General features: G+C 33.2%; 1 protein-coding gene across 1 annotated transcript; it reads right to left on the reverse strand.

Annotated features, from left to right (window-relative positions):
- Positions 1-4,975: 4,975 nt before the first annotated feature.
- LOC130896990 (nonsense-mediated mRNA decay factor SMG9) lies at positions 4,976-19,072 on the reverse strand. Its single transcript, XM_057805442.1, has 7 exons — positions 18,859-19,072; positions 18,599-18,809; positions 18,149-18,546; positions 12,956-13,167; positions 12,755-12,899; positions 12,553-12,700; positions 4,976-5,320 (listed from the first exon to the last, which is right to left on the reverse strand). The coding sequence occupies exons 1-7, from the start codon at positions 18,919-18,921 to the stop codon at positions 5,127-5,129; spliced, it is 1,371 nt and encodes a 456-aa protein (XP_057661425.1). The 5' UTR covers positions 18,922-19,072; the 3' UTR covers positions 4,976-5,126.
- Positions 19,073-19,333: the final 261 nt, after the last annotated feature.

A 19,333-nucleotide genomic window follows, 5' to 3' on the forward strand; every position in this document is an offset into this window, starting at 1 on the left:
TTATAAACATTTTGTTAGGCATCTTTGTGATAAATGTAACTATATACAATGTTTTTATTGGTTTTAAAAATTAAAATATATGTAATGATGTCTCATTTCATTCAAAGTTCCCCTAATGCATTGAATCCCAACCTGGGCGGGGGGGAGGGGGGTTTTAAAACTTGTGTTTAGGAGGGGTAATAATGAGCTGGTTGTCTCAAACGCCGATTTTGAAAACGACAAGCCTGAGCGCCGACTAGCGCGCAAAGTGTACCTACACACTGCCGCTCGTGCGAATGAGTGCTCCCTCTCCTCGCCGCTCGCTATCATCCGGCCAACGTGCGCATTTGAATTGCATCGTTGAATGAAGCAAAAGACACATTTTTAACATTTTATTCAAAAAATCAATCATGATTACTCTATGGCAATTCCAAAAAACTAAAGCAAGAACTTTTCCAGCAGATTTTTGGACACGAAACTTCTTAGGTCTTGGAGAACCAGAGTGTCGCCATTCCATCGATTGTTGTTTAATTTCTGGATCGTATAAATGTACCCATCATCCATAGAAACAATTCGGTTTAAGAAGTCTACAACGTTTTCAAATCGAGCACAGATCGAACGCATGGCTTCTACCCTTGCACGCTTTTGGTCAACATTTAAACATTTGGGGATCCATTTTGCAGCAATTTTTCTCATGTCCAAATTGACGTGAAATATATGATGAACGCGTTCGTATGAAATATTCAGTGCTCCATATATCCGTTTTAGAATCTGGTCTTCCTGATCGGTCATCATCTTCAATGGAAAATTTACCTCTTTTGAAGTGAGCTGACAGGAATGTAGAAAAGCCTCGGTATGTTCTATTTAGTGAAGTTTTTTCTGCAGACAGTATGAAACCAAGCAAATTAAAAGAACATCCTGAAAAAGGATGTCGTAGCAAAGGATATATATTTTTTTCAAAGTAAAGATCGTGCTCTGATGTCTTCGCGGATGGATTTTTCGGGACATGTACGAAAGGCAAACGTATCGTGTCTTCAAGCTTCATACAAAATTTCTTATCGCATTGCAGTTAACAAAAAACCTCATAACAGTGGAGAGGATCTCATTAAGCATTGCTCATGTGATGCAGTACCCCTTGTAATTGGCGAGCAACAAGATAAAGCAGATCTCACTCGCCAATAAAACAATTCAAAGTCGTATTGCAGATATGAGTAGTAACGTTTTAGAAACTGTAATTTCTGAAATTAAAGAGTCCTGTGTTTGCAATGCAATTGGATGAGTCGACTGAGCTTCGTACTCGAAATTGTTGGTATTTACACGTTACAAAAAAAAAACATAATCTAAAAAAGGAATACTTGTTTTGTAAGTCTTTGATCACTACTCCTAGCGAAGACGTATTCTTAACTTTGAAACATTTTATTGAAGAAAACAGAATTGATTGGTCAAAGCTAGTTGGTATCTGCATGATGGGTATTTGTTCGGGATTCCAAGCGTGGTAAAACAAGTTGCTCCTCAAGTTTTGTCATATCATTGTCTGATACATCGCTACGCTTTAGCTGTCTAGACGCTTCCTACTAATTTATTAAACAAGTTAGATGATATTGTAAAAATTGTAAATCATAATCGTGTGGGCGCTACCAATTCTAGATTGTTCAAAGTGTTTTGCGATGAAGTTGGCGATAAATTTAACTCCCTCTTGTATCATACAGATGTTTGCTAGCTGTCAAAGGGAAAAGTTTTAAAGCTTCATGAAGAAATAATATCAAAGACCAAAAAAAGATAGTTTTTGTAGCAAAATTTCTTATCAACAAACAAGTCTTTTTGTGGTTTTTTAAAATATTAATTCTATGCACATTTTAATGTTTCTTTCATTCTATTGGTGTACCAACTTGTGGACAGCAGTAATTTAAGTCCATCAAGGTGTGTTAAAGTCGAGATTAGTTTTCTGCAATTAAATTCATTATGAAATCGGTCAATGACAAGTGTCAAGCTCAACAGCCTTTTACGAGAAGTCCGAAATGTAAATATCTCTGATAGATCAATAAGACGACAGGCTAACCAGGCAGCGTCGTGTTGCTAGACTAAGATTTGCAAGGCAACATTTAGATTGTAATTTAGAAAATTGATGCCAAGTTTCATTTACTGATGAGACAAGAATCAGTCTAAGAGACGGCGACGAGAAAGATTTGCGCAGTTTTGTATCATTCCCATGGAGACATTCCAAGGAGGGTCTATCATGTTTTGGCGAGGATTTTTTTTTTTATTTCCACACAGAATTAGTGTCTCTTTCTAGACCCGTCATTCTTGAAAATCACGTCGTTCCGTTTGGGCTATTTTTTGGTGATGATTTTCGTTTAACGCATGATGATGCTCGACCACACGTTGCGGCAGATGTTCTGATTTACCTAAACGAAGTAGGAATTCATACCCTGGACTGGCCACCAAGAAATCTAGATATGAATCCTATCGAGCATCTCTGGGACATTTTAAAACACCCCATTTGTCTTCGAAATCAAACTCCTCAAAATTTAAATGAGCTTGAGCATGCGGCATTAGAGGAATGGGAGAACATACCTCAAGAAGTGATACAGCACTTAATTGAAAGCAACCCCAGGAGAAATTTAGCAACAATTACATCCAGAGGCGGAAATACACGCTAATAGCGTTTTAAAAAAAGGAACATTATTGTTTAGATTGCAAGTTTCATTTTTAAGAAAATTTGGTTTTATTGCAATGTTTTTATTTTTTTAACTCATTAAAAATCACTCAAAATTACTACACATTCCTAATTATTGCGTCAAAATGATTGAAAATATTAATTTAAATTTATTAAACTAAAAAATATTTTCAGAAACCGGGGTGGTGCGTTTTTTTTGACAACGAATGTATTTTTAAGGATGAAAATTTGTCAGCTAAAGTAAAATTGCTTGGACTACGTGAGGATTGCACTTTAATAGTCAAATTCCAAAATTATGTACATTTTGGGAAAAAGCAGGTGCTGAATATCCTATCATAGCAGACAGAGCTTTAAAAATGTTGGTACCGTTTACTACTACTTACATGTGTAAGAGTGGTTTCTCAACTTTGGTGACACTAAAAACGAAGGCCAGAAATCGTTTCAATGTGGAATACGATTTGAAATGCGCTTTAAGTTCAATAACATTATCAATCTTGTAAAGTACCAAACCTCGCACTGAAGTTTATAAATTTATTTTATGCTTTCAAAGTTTTAGAAATTACCTAGCTTGTTATTGTTTATATATTTAATACAGCCTACCAACGTATTTGTGTACCCATTGTTCAATTGGGAGGAGTAAAATTAGTGACCCTAGTTAGGTCATAAGGATAACAGACCTTAGAAAGTTGAGAGCCACTGCCTTAATGTAACAAGTGTCCGTATTTAGTAATTCGCCCTCTTAGTTTATTCAAATGCAGTTTACTTTTGGTTGAATGACTTTTCCGTACTTACTCCAGTTCATGTCCTCGTTGGAAAATCATTATATACTTTACCCCTGGTTCTACTTATTGATGACAATTATACTAGAAACTTGGTAGGGTTAGTTTTGAGCTGTGACAGTGCGTACGCAGTCAGGACTCTCGGTGCACGCTGTACAAAGACTTTTTATTCTCCCAATTTTATTAAAGTATTCTTTTACACCCATTTACTCGACAATCGTCTTGAGCAGCTTTAGGTCTTGCAAAAGGCAGTGCAGTTATTCTGGAAACAATGATTCAAAGATTACCTCAATAATTTACAACAAAGGTCCAGATGGCAGACCAATTCTTGTGAAGCTATCCTGGCTCTACTTATTAATGACAATTGTCCTCCATTATACTGGAAACTTGGTATGGTTATCGAGCTTCACAAGAAAAGTGATGATATAGTTCGAACTGTGACAGTGCGTACGCAGTCAGGATTTTCGGTGCGTGCTGTACAAAGCCTTTGTGTTCTCCCAACTTGTGACTACTAATTTTGTTAAAGTACTCTATTATCGTTTATTAAAGGATTTATTATTTGTGTTTTTTGAAAGACTATGATCTTCCAAGGGTGGCGGCATGTCCGTACTTAGTTATTCGCCCTTGTAGTTTATTCATATGCAGTACACTTTTGGTTGAATGACCTTTCCATATTTAATCCAGATCATTTCCTCGTTGGACAATCATTATATACTTTACCTCAAACAAACATCACCCATTTACTCGACAACCATCTTGAGCTGCTTTAGGTCTTGCAAAAGGCAGTGCAGTTATTCTGGAAACAATGGTTCAAAGATTACATCAACAACTTACAACATAGGTCCAGATGGCAGACCAGTTCCTGTGAAACCATCCTGGATCTACTTATTGATGACAATTGTCCTTCATTATACTGGAAACTTGGTAGGATTATGGAGTTTCACAAGAAAAGTTCGAACAGTGACAGTGTGTACGCAGTGTACAGGTCACTGTTGGTTGCCTAATAGTAGGCGAATAATTATTTCAATGTTACTCAAAAATCTCTGGAGACATTCGCGAAATGACAGGAAGGAGAATGCGTTCAGAACGAACACACTTATGAGGAGACATTGAATCACCTTCAACTAAATAAAGTATATCTAGTTTTCTAAAATAAAACAAACAGCGAAGTAGTACAGCCACCACACCGTAATTTACAACAAAGGAATCAAAAACCTGTAGGATTTAGTGAAAAGTACATGGAAAAGGATATTAACAAATTAGTTCTAGAAGAGGCAATTATTTATTATACAGCAAATAAACAAATGAATAACAAAAAAGTAGTTTGGGAAGTATATGGTGTGATGGCAAGACTAAGAGAGATATTTTTGAGAATATTTCATGCGTAGTTCGAATTTGAAAGGTTCTTTAACAACATTTTCAAAAAATGGAATTATCAGAATACCTAAGTTCGCAACGGTCCTTGACTGTCCAATACCCATTTCCAAAAATGTGTTGAAAAGAAAAATAAGAAATAACTAGTAAACATGGTAACCAAATACAACCAAAAGGATCATTCGTATTTTTAATATTTGAATTTTTACATTTGATTCATTATCTAAATATTTACACTTTACCACTGCAAACTTATTTAAAACTTTGGGGAAATCATTAACTTCGGTAAATTGTGTATCAAAACCATTTCCCATTACTTATGGCATTAATTTAGTGTATTCAACAAAGAAAGGGCTCTTCTTGACGGTATCCCAAACTTTTGCGCAATAAAGTAACCAAGTTCGTTCCGTCAGTTGTACATGGGTCAAGGGATTACGAGTAGATCCAAGAATATTAGCTCTAAATTTTGCTACTAATTCCTCTAATGGCGGATGTCCACTGTAAATGTAATCTAAAAAAAAATTTTTTTAATTAGCTACCACATTACATATTTTACAGGTTACATTATAATAGGACGCCGTATTTTCCTTTGACGAGATATCATGCTTTGATGTTGAAAAATGTGTGTTATGATAAAAAAACAGTTTTAATTTTTGAAAATATAAATTGAAATTTCCCTCCTCTATATCAATATGACTCAAGCATTAATGGAAACGGTATAGCTACCGCCATCTATCAATAAAATATCACAATTCTACAATGTCTTAGTTTTTAGACCTTTTGATATATTTATGCTTCTAAATGTTCTTGATTTTAGGTTTTTTCTGTTTTAAAATTAGTTTTTATAATAATTTTTAAAACATCGATAAAAATTGACGTTTCGACTTATTTTAGTTTCTGTCAAAATATTTTGATAAAACTAAAAAAGTCGTAAATTTTCAACTGTTTCAAAAATTAAAAAAAAAAACTAATTTTAAAACAGAAGAGACATAAAATCAAGAATATTTAGAAGCATAAAATATCACATTGACCTGCAAATTTGAATCAAAATTTCCGACTTCCAGCGTTAAGGCAAAGATTTTGGATGGTTTCATCACCAAATAAATAAACAATGATACATAATTAAGTTGGAATTTCTGGAACCGTTGGCGATATTCATACTGAATACACTGTTTACACCAACACTCACAATTACACTGTCTGACGCGCGTTTTTAAAACCAAGTTATAGTTTTCAGAGACTGGAGGTGAATGTTTACCAAGTTATCGTCTTCAGAGACTGAAGGTAAACTCTAAAGGTAAACTGTTTACCTTCAGTCTCTGAAGACGATACATGGTTATCGAAACGCCCGTCAAGTTTCTACAAAAACCGTTAATTTTAGATATATGAATTTACTAACGAAGTCCCCTTAATTTAAAACGTAGCATCCAATGGTAAAGAGAAAAATGGGGGTTGTTATTTGAAAAAATTAAGTTTTTAGATAGCGAAATTCGGCACCATTTTGTGAACATCTTACATAAAATTTTGTCAAGGTTTTCACAGATTTTGAAAGCTGTATGTGTCATTTGTCCAAATCCCAAAAATATTAGACCTGACTCACTTAAACTTAGAAATGTAATTTTTTTAGTGGAGGGCTGTATGTGTCCAAAAATTTCGAAAATGTGAAATAATTATAAAATGGTGGACTTTAGGTATACTATGCCTATACTATGCCTAAGTTATATTGATATTTTGCGTGGATTCCAAATTTTATACAAGCCATAGTATTCCGTTTAAAATAACGAAGTTTGGTTCCGGTATAACCGTAAATTCCAGAAAACTGAAATTATTTCAGCTGAATCGAGCATTTTGGAAAACCCATGCAAGCAAATTTTCAGAACACTAGTCGTAGTACTTTCCCATATACATATCAATTCAGCTCGTCGTGAAGAACCCTGTACTTTATGTACAGATATAATTATCGCCAGGACACTTTCCTTCAGAACATAAAGATGTGAGTGAATTGACAAATGAAGATCAATCTGAATACAATGCTAAACGTGTATTAAATTTTGGAAAACAAAATAAATTCTTAAAGAGTTTTGTTACCAGCAACAATCACGCTATATCTGCCAGCTTTATTGCAGCTCTTAGCATTGGTACCAACGGAAAACCAATTACAGACGCATTCATAAATTGTTCCGAGCACTTATTTAAGGACTTGGCAAATAAAAAACAGATAATTGAGAGAACCAAAGAAATGCCATTATCAGCTAGAACAGTCCAGCGTCGGCGTTGAAGATATAGCCAAGAATATTGATGAACAGATCAAAAATGATTTGTTATCTTGTGACATAATTAGCATTGCAGTTGACGAAAGTACAGAAATAAATAGTATTGGTAGGCTTATGATAATTATTAGATTTGCATCCATAAATAGCTCGGATGTCAATGAAGAACTATGATTTGTTGTTTCAAAGAATGACACAACCAAAGGTACTGGTAGTTTTCGTCAAGTACAAATTTTAAAAATGGGCAAGTATTGGATTTAAGAAGTAAATTGTTTTCCATAACAACTGACAGTACTCCAAGTACGAGAGGAAAAACTGTTGAATTTGTAAAACTAATAGAAAATCAACTTAACCGTTTACTTTTATTGTTTCATTGTATCATACACGAAGAAAACTGATTTGCAAAGACATCTACACAACAACTTAAGGATGTAATAGAAAAAGTTGTTAATATCGTAAACATGATTATAGCGCGATCAGCATTAATATACAGGCGCTTTAAAGCTTTTTTGGAGGAAATTGAATCGAAATATGGAGATTTGTTATAACATTCTGAATTACGATGGTTAAGACGGGGAAAAGTTCTTAATAGATTTGTAGAATGTTTTGATACAAATATTTCTTCACGAAATCGGTGGAAATGATCTCGAACTCAATGATAACAATGGTTTTTAAGATTTTTGTTGGTAACAGACATAAAGCATCATGATTTCGAAGGAAATAGCCACACAATTTTGAAAATGTATGATAAATGGAAGAGTTTTACTTCAAAATTGATATTATTTGGAACTGACATAAAAACCAAAAAATTTCATTACTTTCCCTTATTAAAGAGGGAACATGAAAAAGAAAATATCTACGAACGCAATCTAAATGTGTTCGAAAGGTGGATTTCGGTCATTAAAAGTGAATATGAAATTCGGTTTCGAAGTCTTTAGAAACATGGTGGAATGTTTTCATTTATAATAAAGACCGATGAAGTAAAAGAAAATATTATAAATTTGCAGTATTTTGAATATCTAAGAATTGACAATTTCAGTTTAAAAATGATCGATGCGGAAAGATTTGGAAAATACAGGAAATAATCATTTTCTCATGATATCAACATGTTGGGCATTACTTCCTATGATGTTTTCATAATTAAAAAAATTGGCTTCGCCATTTTGTCCACATTAGGATTTACTTATAAATGTGAACAAATATTTTCACATCTAAAATTTATTTTAAGTAAAACCAGGAGCAGGTTAACTATTGAAAATTCAGTTGTGTTCGACTAAAAACAACTAAATATAAACCAGACTTTGTTAAATTGACGTCACAAGTTTAACATCAGGGGAGCCATTGATATCATAGAGAAAGTTTATTCAACTATGTAATTATTTTCTTGATAAAATATATCTTATTATTCACTAAAGTGCTGTTTTAATACGAAAATATCTCATGACCCAAACGTCTATTTAATACTTTTAGTTGATTTTGACCCGCGCCAAAAAATGTTGCCGACCCCTGCCTTACACAATCTTTGTAGGAGGTAATTTTCTCTACATGTGTGATAACCCCATATCGTAGAATAGTCCAAAATTACCTAGTGTGATAGTTATTAAATCAGAAGGTCGTTAAAAAATAGTAAGCCTACAATAAATCAATATTCGTGCATTTTGACTCAATCAAAACACACGTACCACTAGAACGTGCAGCTCTGGCTCAAATATCCAAGGAAGGCGCAATGATTATTGAAAAAAAACATCATATTTCCCTTGATAGAATTGTGTCGATTTCAACAGAAGGGGCAAAATGTATAACCGACGTAAGAAAAGGGTTTGTTGCTATTTTGATAGAAAAAATCACGAGATACTTGTTTACAATTGTATCATTCACCAAGAAGCGCTTCGTACACAAACAATTCCGAAAGAAAGTTATGGAATTAGTGATTACCATTATTATTGCCAAGAATTTTTATTTGAAATGGAAAGTGAGTACGCTGATCTTCTGCTTCATAACAAGATACGTTGGTTAAGTTAAAATTTCTGGAACCATTGGTGATACTCATACTCAATACACTGTTTACACCACCACTACACCAACACTCACAATTATACTGTCTGATGCGCGTTTCGATAACTTAGTTATCGTCTTTAAAGACTGAAGGTAAACAGTTTACCTTTAGAGTTTACCTGACTGACTAACTGACAGAGTAAACGCTGAAGGTAAACTATTCACCTTTAGTCTCTGAGGATGATAACTTGGTTATCGAACTTCTTTGAATTGGAAATATTGGAGAAGTAGACATGTGATCTTAGCTCCCAATAAAAGTAGTCTGCTTTTAATAACCTAGAGAAGAAAGACATGATCATTTTCAACGCTTGGAATAGCATTCCTCAGTGTTACGATCAGCTGAAAAAACTCGCGTTTGAAGTTCTTTTCCTTTCCGTTTCGACATAAAAATGAGAATAATTTTTTTCAAGCATTAACTTTATCAAGAGAAAACTAAGAAGTCGTCTTATTAATTAGAACTTGAAATCTAAAGTTAATACGTTGAGCTCCAACTAAACTTTTCCCTGGCTCAAACATTTTTTTGTGTTTTTACACTCCAAATGAGGTGTGGGTTCAAGGAAAAAGTTATTAGAAACATAAAGTGCGAAAAAATTATGTTTTTTGTGTTCTCCCTCTGGCCGCTAGTGAAAGTTTACTACTAAAACTTTCCCCAGGGACAAGGGCGGTTCTATGGACCGTACACCCGTAAAAAACATCATATTTTGCACTTTTTCTCCGAAATAAATCTTTTCATTAAATTTCACTTGCACTTGCGGTATGGAAAACAATTTTTTTTTTGCTTTTTTATCCTTCGAACCATGATCTATGCTTTTATGTGATTTGTACAAAAATGTGCGATGTGTTTTGAAAAATATTATGTGAGTTATGTGAAGAAAAATCCAGAACATTCTAAAAAGTAAAACGCATAAAGATCAAATTACGTAAACAACTTCCATCATTTTATTAGTATAAATATGAATAATGAATCTAGTTAATTCGCTTGTAAACTTGTAAAATTGTGAATTATGTTTTCTTGTAAAATAAAGTTTTAAAAAAAAATATTTTTCTTCAATCTCCAACTTGTCAGATCAAGGTAACGTGAAGGTAGCACAAATAAAGGAATTTAATCAAATATTATTTAAATTATGTTGAAGAAACCAAAAAAAAATTGAAAAGTAAGGTTTTTTGTTTTACAATATAGTTTAAGATCATGCAAAAAGATCAAATGGACCAAGTAAGTGTAGGGTGATGTTTCAAAGACTTAACTAAACTGTAAAACCTATTTAAATACAGTCCCTTGGGTCGTGGAGAAGGTTTGAAATAAAATAGGTCGTGCATTCAACGTTCTGGGCTATGGGGAAAAATGCGGGCCTATGGACCGCACCGGGGTTCAACAAAACAAATTACAAACCCGACTTCTCAAATTTTCTAAAGAGATTCAAGCACATTGTGTATTTATCAAGTATGAAATTTAGTTTTATTTAGTGTACTACTTATTAATTGTAATAATAAAAGATTGCTAAACGAGCAGATTTGGCTCCCAATTTTTTTAAATTGTTATAATTTTCATATTTGGCTCTTTGATTAATAAGTTTGCCGACCACTACACTAGAATATAATAATAAAACAAACCTTGTATCTGTAACCTTGTAAATCATAATATTTTGTACAAATTAAGAATCAACACAAATGGTTGTTGACAGTGACTTGTTATCAATGTACATGTAGTCGGAGGTCAGTAACATCAATATCAGATTACTGTAAATTGTTATTAAATGTCTAAGTTGAAAAGATATCAGTGACCTGAAAATATGGTTTTATTAAGTTCCCAATGATTAGAGGCCCTTATCTCACTACAACACTTGACGACCCTCCAATTAACACTGGGAAAATTTGAAATCAAAGCAATGGTATGTCCAGCTAAAATCTCTAATCTCAATCAATTAAATAGACCTTCTTTGGAATGTAACCTAAGTCGCCTAACAATTTATATGCGCTACCAGTTAAACTCATAGAAATTTGTAATCTCTTGACCAAAATGAAATCAGAAATTAAATCAAATCATGCCCAGATGAGCAAAACCAATTATTGGGACAACCTACAGGAGCTAAGACAGGGAAAGACACTTCTGGGAAACTATAACCAGAGTAGATCTGCTGAATGTATTAATTTACGAATACTAACAGGAGTTCTAACGGAGCACTGTTTCCTCAACAAACACCTGAAGACGCTAGACCCAGCAGATAAAGCGGCGTGCAGATTTTGTTACACAGAAGACGAAATCTCTATCCACATTCTCTGTGGGAACTCCAGAGTACTACACCTGGGAGAGCTTGAAATAAAAGACGAAGATTTTTGGCAATTAAAGCCATCCTATACTCCAGACTTTTTAAAAGGAATGGGATTTTGGATCAGCTGGAAACACAGGGTACTCCAGAATCCTAGCAATAAAGGGGTCACAAGAGATCCTTTAGGTCGCAGTGTATACGAGACCCCAAATCTATATTTACATGACCAGCTAAAAACTCTAATCTCAATCAATTAAATAGAGCCTCTTTGGGATGTAAATTACAGCCAGATCTATTAAACCCGCCTAACAATTTATATAAGTAACCACTTAAACTCAAAGTAATTTGTACACCAAAAAGAAATCAGAAATTAAATCAAATCATGCCTAGATGTTGATTAATTTTAATTGATATTAAAATATAGTTCATAGTTTTTTAGATCAAATTGTTAACTTCATCTATTACATTTTGAAATCTCACTTCCATCTCCATAAAGTACTTTTTTTGTTCAAATTTATGCTAGGGGCATTAAAAATAAACCCAAATAAATAGACGACTGCCATCATTCAAATCTGGACTTACGGCATAGAACTGTGGAGATGTGCCAGCAAATCGAGTATAGCCGTTATACAAAGAGCACAATTTAAGAGCAATCGTCAATGCTCCCTGGTATGTTTCAAACCAAATGATACATGAAGACCTTCTAATTGCAATAGTACAAGAAACAAAACAACAGAGAAGACAAATGTATTATCAAAAGCTGGAATCATTGTTTAACCCCATATTCCAACCATTGATGCACGGAAGAAACGATCGAAGACTAAAGAGAAACTGGCCAACAGACCTAAAATGAGGTCTTCACACTGAAGAAATCTCATCAGGACATATGTGAGGTTTTTTTCTCATTGTAGCCGCCAATTCAGCAAAATAACCTATGGAATTGTGAATTCTTATTGTTACTAAATAAACAATAAATAAAATTAAGCTGTGGAAGGTTGGAAACTCCATTTAAAGATAAAGGGGAAATCCAGAAGGGCGTGGAACTAGAATTAAGAGAAATGGATACAAGCCGGAGCCCTCATTTCATACCTAGTAAAAGTAAAAGAAAAAATATCTGCTGGAGAGTGCTCCAACAGGATATTCGTACTTACGCGAATTCAAGTCGATTTCTGGAATCATAAATAAATTTATTGGATTTCCACAGTTATCGCTATTTAGATAACTAATCAGTCTACCAGTACCTAATCCCATTTCAGATTTTAAGTTCAATTTTGACTTGGAAAATAAAGTTTGATATACCTAAAATTTTAAAATTAATTATAATTGTTAGAATGTATGTATACAAATTTCTACCTCTTGCATTGTTTTAAATTTTGTTGGAGAAAAATCCTCCATTTGTGCTCTATTATGTACAATCATTAAATGAGGAAAATGATCGGTCAATTCATCTTCTGGATTAGGAATTGTGGGCTTTAGCATTTCTGCAGAATGAAGGAATCTGAAAACATGTCAAATCTTACAGAACATTGGTGATTTGAAGATAAAACATATTACCTAATAATATTACTATCAAAAAACCAGTCTTGCACCAATAACAAAACATGACAAGTAGACATAAGAAAGGCGGTTAGTTGTAATCCTTGTATCTCACCACTATTTTCTAATGGTATAAACTCACTCACTAAATTAGTTCTCTTTGTTTCACTTTTGATTAATTCTTCCAAAACGGAAATAGAAGCTACAGGTTGACAATCTAGTAGAATGAGCTACAAAAATAATATGAGCATAAAAAATATTTTTTGTACTACGGTCAGTGGGGGATTTATAGATTTGCCGCCTCTACTAACCTCTTAAATGAAATCATAAAATCAATATCAATAAAATTTCAAGTGTATAATTTGAGAACTGGAGTTGCGTGTAAAATCCTTGATTACAATCATGGCAAAACATATTAAAAGATATTATTTTTGCATAAAAAACTGTGCAGCTGATTATCATGAAGATATAACTGCAGAATTATTTGAAAAGTTGTTTATTGGACAGCTTTTACCCAACATTCCACCACCAGTAATCATTATGGAGAACGCATCCTACCAAAGCTTAAATTTTAGTATTTATGTCTGAAAAAAATATTCCTATTCCTGTCAGCGATCGTAAAAAAGGCCCAACAAACAATGAATTGGTTATTGTTATTATAATACTTCTTCTCAGATTACCTTTTACTATTGCATATTTAACCCTATTTAATAAGGGTAAACGTAAGATTACAATTACGAAAATTTAAACAGTCTCCAGAACTGAGTAAAGACGTTGTAGAACTCGTAAAAAAAATTTCTAACAGCACACCGCTAAGAGCTTTGGCAAAACTGTGTTGAACATGTTATTAAAGAAGAAGATGAGTACGTGGTATCACCCTCTTTACAACCCTTTATAATTTAATCAAATGATGATTCTAGTTCAGACTATCCTGACTACCATTATTATTTATAAAGAGACTTTGGTATTAAAATGTATTTTTTTATTTTGTTTTATTTGCAAATAATTAATTTTCCTTTATGGTTTTTGCTTTGAAATTTCGTTTTCCAGAAAAAAAAACGAATAGGGTACAAAAAGGGCTCAGTTCACGTCTGGTACCCTGTTTAAGCCAAACTCCCTTACAAGCAGGTACATTTTACTCGTCTATTTACGTTTTATAATGAAATTCATTCAGTTGTAGCAAGTTAACGAGGTATAATAATGATTTTTTTCTATATTTCAAGTAGGACTATATTTAAGTGCATCTGTCTAAATAACGACGTATAATGCCGTAATAAATTTATAAAATGAGGTATCTACGCCTATGGTAGATCAAACAAAATTGTCGGCAAGGATTTTTATAATCTGCAACTGATATTTGAAGAACTATACAGGGTGTTAAAGTTTTGAAAACAAAACGAGTTTTTGTCGATAAATTTCAAATGATGTGATCGATTGTTATTGAAACTTTTTGACGATTATCAGATTGATAAACTACTTGTTCTAACATGAATAGATGTTTCTAATTTTTCCAGAGATCGGTAACCCTTTTTCCACCCCTGATTATTCCAACACTCGATAGAATATTTTTTATTTCAATTTTTGAATTCTACCATCATTACTTAATAAAAAAGTAAAACATTTGACTACGCTAAAATAAATTGTTTGCGAGAAAAACATCATTTTGTGATTATTTTAAAAAAGACAAAACAGTTTCTTCCGAATTAACTTACATCGATAGGTTAGCACTTTTTGAAAAAGAGTTGTCTTCTACTATGCTAAAATAGTTTTCCAGAAATTCTTCATTAACACTTGCCTTTCAGATGATAATTTTACAAATAAATCATGCAAAATAAAAATGTAACACATCTTAAACACAATAAATTTAAGCATCTGCTCAAATCTTCCACCTCCTTCGTTCACACAAACCCTGACTCTTCGCAGCATTGATAAGCGCACTTGCGGAAAACATTAGGCGTATTAAAAATTTCTTCTATTGCTGCTTGTTGAGGAGACCGGGGGAATTCCGCCACACCGGGTTATCCCACCAGAACTGTTGGAGGTGAATTACGTAACAAGCGCTGCAGTGGGAGATGCGCAGACTATTACCTGTGGCGCCATTAGTCGTAGCTGGAGTCATTGTGGAATAGCGTCGTTTAATGTGTTTTTTCAGCTTCTGATCTAACTTTTGACTTCCAGACAGCTGAGGTATGTTCAGACGTATATTATTATTAAATATGAATAGTGTGTTTATTTAGCAGCAGATTGATGTTTTATTATTATGCCATAACCCTTTTGTGATTTTTATGTAATTTCAGATGGTGCGGGTGAGAAAAAGAGCCACGGAGAAGGGTAGCTGGAACCAGGAAAAACTCCAGGCGATTTTACATCAAATAGCCGAAGGGAAATCGGTGAAAAGCGTCTCCGTATTGTATAAAATACCACGAAGAACACTTCGTGACAGACTAAAAAGTCAAAACGTATCAAATCCTCGGATGGGTAGACCATCGGTGTTCAGCAAGGAAGAGGAATCAGTACTCGATCTTTTCTTCAAAAACATTGTCACAGTTATGAAAAAACATAATTTCCCCGCCTCCAGAATTTTCAATTTAGACGAGGCTGGAATTTCAGCTGGAAGACTGGAGACTGGAAACTTCAGCACATTTCATACGCGCAGTTAAAACGACCCAGTGCTGCTAGTGCTTAATAATCATCGAAGTCACATTGCCTTGAACTCATACATCTTTTGTAGAGATAATTATATTTATATAATTTCAATCCCTCACACATCCTATCGACTACTACAGCCACTCGATGCATTCCCAATATTACCAGTCAATGAAGAAGTTTACGATAGAGGATTTCTAACCAGATCAAGGGGCAATACAAGTCTTAGTTGAACATCAAAACGACGAAGAAGACAATCCTAGCAACCAAATGTCTGGTTCAGTCTCCAGTTTAAATAGTCTTCAACCAACTCTCCCTCCAATTGAAGCCAAGACTGGTATCCCTGGTTGCTTTGGAATATCATCTGCAAATAAATCAGAAGGTGTGACAATACGACCAACAAGACCTTCCTCTTTTTCTACCGGACTCTGAAAGAAGAGATATTTCATATGGCCCAACAGAAAAAAATCAATGGGAGTAAGATCTGGAGACCTAGCTGGCCAACTATTGTTACACTTCGACCAATCTAATTCTGTTCATTTAAATGTACAGAAGCTCCATCAAGTTGATATATCATATTTTGTTGGGTATAAAGAGGAAGGTTTTACAGTTCTGGTAATATGCCCCTTAAAAATGTCAATTCCAGCCAATAAATTTACAGAAAATTTTTGTTGATATGCATGGGTAAAAGTAGCATACGGGTTTTCATCCGCCCATACATAACTATTTCGAGAATTAAACGTGCCTCCTCTAGTAAACTTGCCTCGTCGGTGAATAATATTAATTTAGAAAATTCATCATTATCCTTAGGTTGTTAAAGCTACCAATTATAAAATTCCATGCGAGGTGCAAAATCTCTTGGTAAAACATCTTGTACATTTATGAATTTATAAGGATGTTCATTAGCAATTCTCCATATAGAGTTTTTATTAGTATTTGATCTGTAACTGAAGGATCTCATACTTAAAGATGATTGATTCTCTACCTTATTCCAAACGTTGTTTTCGAAATTATCTGTACGGGTAGTTTGCAGATGTCCGGCGTTATTCCTTCTAATATTTAAACTTCTTGTATCTCTTAATCTTCTATCAATACTGTCAAAAATGGAATGGCCCGGATGATGTCTATAAGGTAACCTTTCTATATACAAATTTTCCGCCAACCTCGAATTTAGTGAACTTTCTCCAAAAATTAAATGAATATCAGCTAATTTTTCAAAACTGTAATCTGTTTTCTATATTTTTTAATAATTCATCTTGTAATTCATACTTTCACATAAACATCACATAAATCAAACTATAACGATTTCATTTTAACAACACAGTTGTTCCAAAACCTCCTAATACTCTAAGTCAAAATAAATTTGAATTTCTAAGACATCAAATGTTTTCCAAAACGTACGCGTATCAATGCTGCGAAAGGTCAGGGTGTGTTTAAATAAAAGAGCTAGAAAATGTGAGGTTAATTCTTCATTTTGTATTATTTGTTTGTGTAAAATTGTCATCTGAATTGTATGTGGCTGTGGCTTCTTTTCGAGCCACCGATTACTTAGATGGCAAAGTTTTCCAATAAAGGCACATTTCATCTGTATTGTTATTGTTATCAATCCAAATAATATTCTTGAACTTCAAGATATTTCTCTAAGTTCTCAGAAAAAGAAATTGCTGCTGAAGTGTTAGCACCTAATTTTTCATCATGAATTTCAATTTGCCTTATCCCATGTTGTAATTTATAATTTTTTAACCAATCAGAACTTATGATAAAGGTTGGGTCACCACCAAGCTTCATGTTTAATTCCAATGCTTTTTTACACAAATTGGGCCCCTATATGGGCTGGGCTTCCAGAAAACCGTTTTTGCAAAAACCAAGTGTAAACAGCAGCTTCCACCAATTCACTTTATTCATAGTTTTACGATTTGAACTGCCTCTTATTTTTTATTCCTGTTATTATTAATTTATCAACACCGAACTCCATAGCTAATGCCTGATCCAATTCACCTTTTTTCAGCAGCATAATAATTTCCATTATATCTTCTGATGAAAAAACCACTCATTTTATTTTGTTGACATATTTTAACACAAATGCAGTATACACCTCACAAAGAGTTCCACAGAATCAAATGCAATAGAAAAACTAAGTATACAGTTCAAAGTCAACCAATAAGTATTCAACGTCTAATTCATTCAGAAGACACACACTTATAAACCAGATACAAATATGTAATGAAGCAGTTTCTGAGAAATAATTAATGCTGGCTTTTGTTATAGAAATTCTCAGAAAAATAATATTATTTTTGTTTAATTTTAAAAACCAGTTCTGATAATCGAAAATTCGAATAATCGACAGTTTACTGTAGTTATAAATATAAAAATGATGATTAATAAATAAAATAAAAGTTGTGAACTGTTTTTATCCAATTTAGAAAAATATATGTTGACAGAAAACCAACTCTCACATTAAAATGCAATTAATGATTTCGAATATTAAAATATCTTTATCATTAATCACCTTCATTAATGTACATGTTGGTTAAATAGATATTAATATTATACTGGTTCACAAACCCTGTTGGATGTAGCAAATATATCTATTCCTTGTGTTCTATTGAAACCTCTTTCTATATCTTCAACTGTTTCAATTTTAAAAATCTCTGGCTTCAATTTCTCCTCTGATTGCAAATCTATTTTTTCCAAGTGGTCAGTTAAAATTTTGATGTCACTATCCAAATTCTGGGAGCTGGTTTCAGTTTTAAATAATTCTTGCTTCAATGTTTCAGTTAATTTACTATGACTTAGAAGATTCATTACAGTTGATTTTCCTACTCCGTGTGCTCCAACAACTCCAACTACAAGGAATTCGTTGTTTTCATTGAAATAATCTTGTAAAGATTCTGTACATATAATTCCTTCATCTATTAATTTCATGGATTTAGTCATAGTTCTTAAGCTTGGTGTTGCATTTACTGAAAAAAATCATGTGCATTGAATTGTTTTAAACTAATATTTTTTTGTTACCGTCATCTTTTGGAAGAGAATTAGAAGTTTCCTCTTTTTGATATCTTTTTGGTGAAGCTGCAACATCATCTACATGTGGTTCTCTCGCTTTCAATAGTATTGTTGGTTGTTTTTTAGGAGGCTCACTGATGTTTGAAGTTGATTTTAAAGGACTTTCATTTTTATTACCAGAATAACTCCTTCCTTCAATCTTAGTGTGACCTGGAGATTCCTAAAATTAGCAAATTTGGAAGAGAGTTTTCACAAATTTTAAAATATACTTTTTCTCTTGGAGAAAAGAACTTTTTCTTTGGATATATTTTGCCCCTATCATATTCTGACATGTTTTCCAATTTTCGAAAAACGTTTTCCTTTAGATTTGCTTCTGTTTATATTTTGAAAAGTTGGCACTTCAATTATTTATAAGTCTTTAAGGCTGATTTACACGGATTCAATAACTGGCGCTAGTGTGACATACGTAGGAGTGGACGATATACATCGATGAATTAAAAACACTCGATGTATAGTAACGATGCATCGAATCAAACCGATGTATTGTGAATTTTTCATCATAGAATATACATCGATGCTTTTTTATTCAATACATTGAAATTTATCCTTATAAACTTAATCCCTATAAAACGACAAAAAACTATCGAGTCCAGTTTTCAAGATATATACTCTTATTCAGAATCTGACATGAAATCAAGAAAATTGAACAATTATTCGTTATATATGATTTGTAAAGATTTCAAA

The sequence above is a fragment of the Diorhabda carinulata genome, chromosome 8 (assembly GCF_026250575.1).
Source record: "Diorhabda carinulata isolate Delta chromosome 8, icDioCari1.1, whole genome shotgun sequence".
In the NCBI taxonomy this organism is placed as follows: domain Eukaryota; kingdom Metazoa; phylum Arthropoda; class Insecta; order Coleoptera; family Chrysomelidae; genus Diorhabda; species Diorhabda carinulata.

Coding starts and splice junctions, on each gene's coding strand:
- LOC130896990 (XM_057805442.1), bottom strand. CDS start 18,921: ATGTCAGAATATGATAGGGGCAAAATATATCCAAAGAAAAAGTTCTTT. Junction 18,547..18,598: donor TTCTCTTCCAAAAGATGACG/GTAACAAAAAAA, acceptor GATTTTTTTCAG/TAAATGCAACACCAAGCTTA. Junction 5,321..12,552: donor AGAAATCGACTTGAATTCGC/GTAAGTACGAAT, acceptor ATTTTTTTTTAG/ATTACATTTACAGTGGACAT.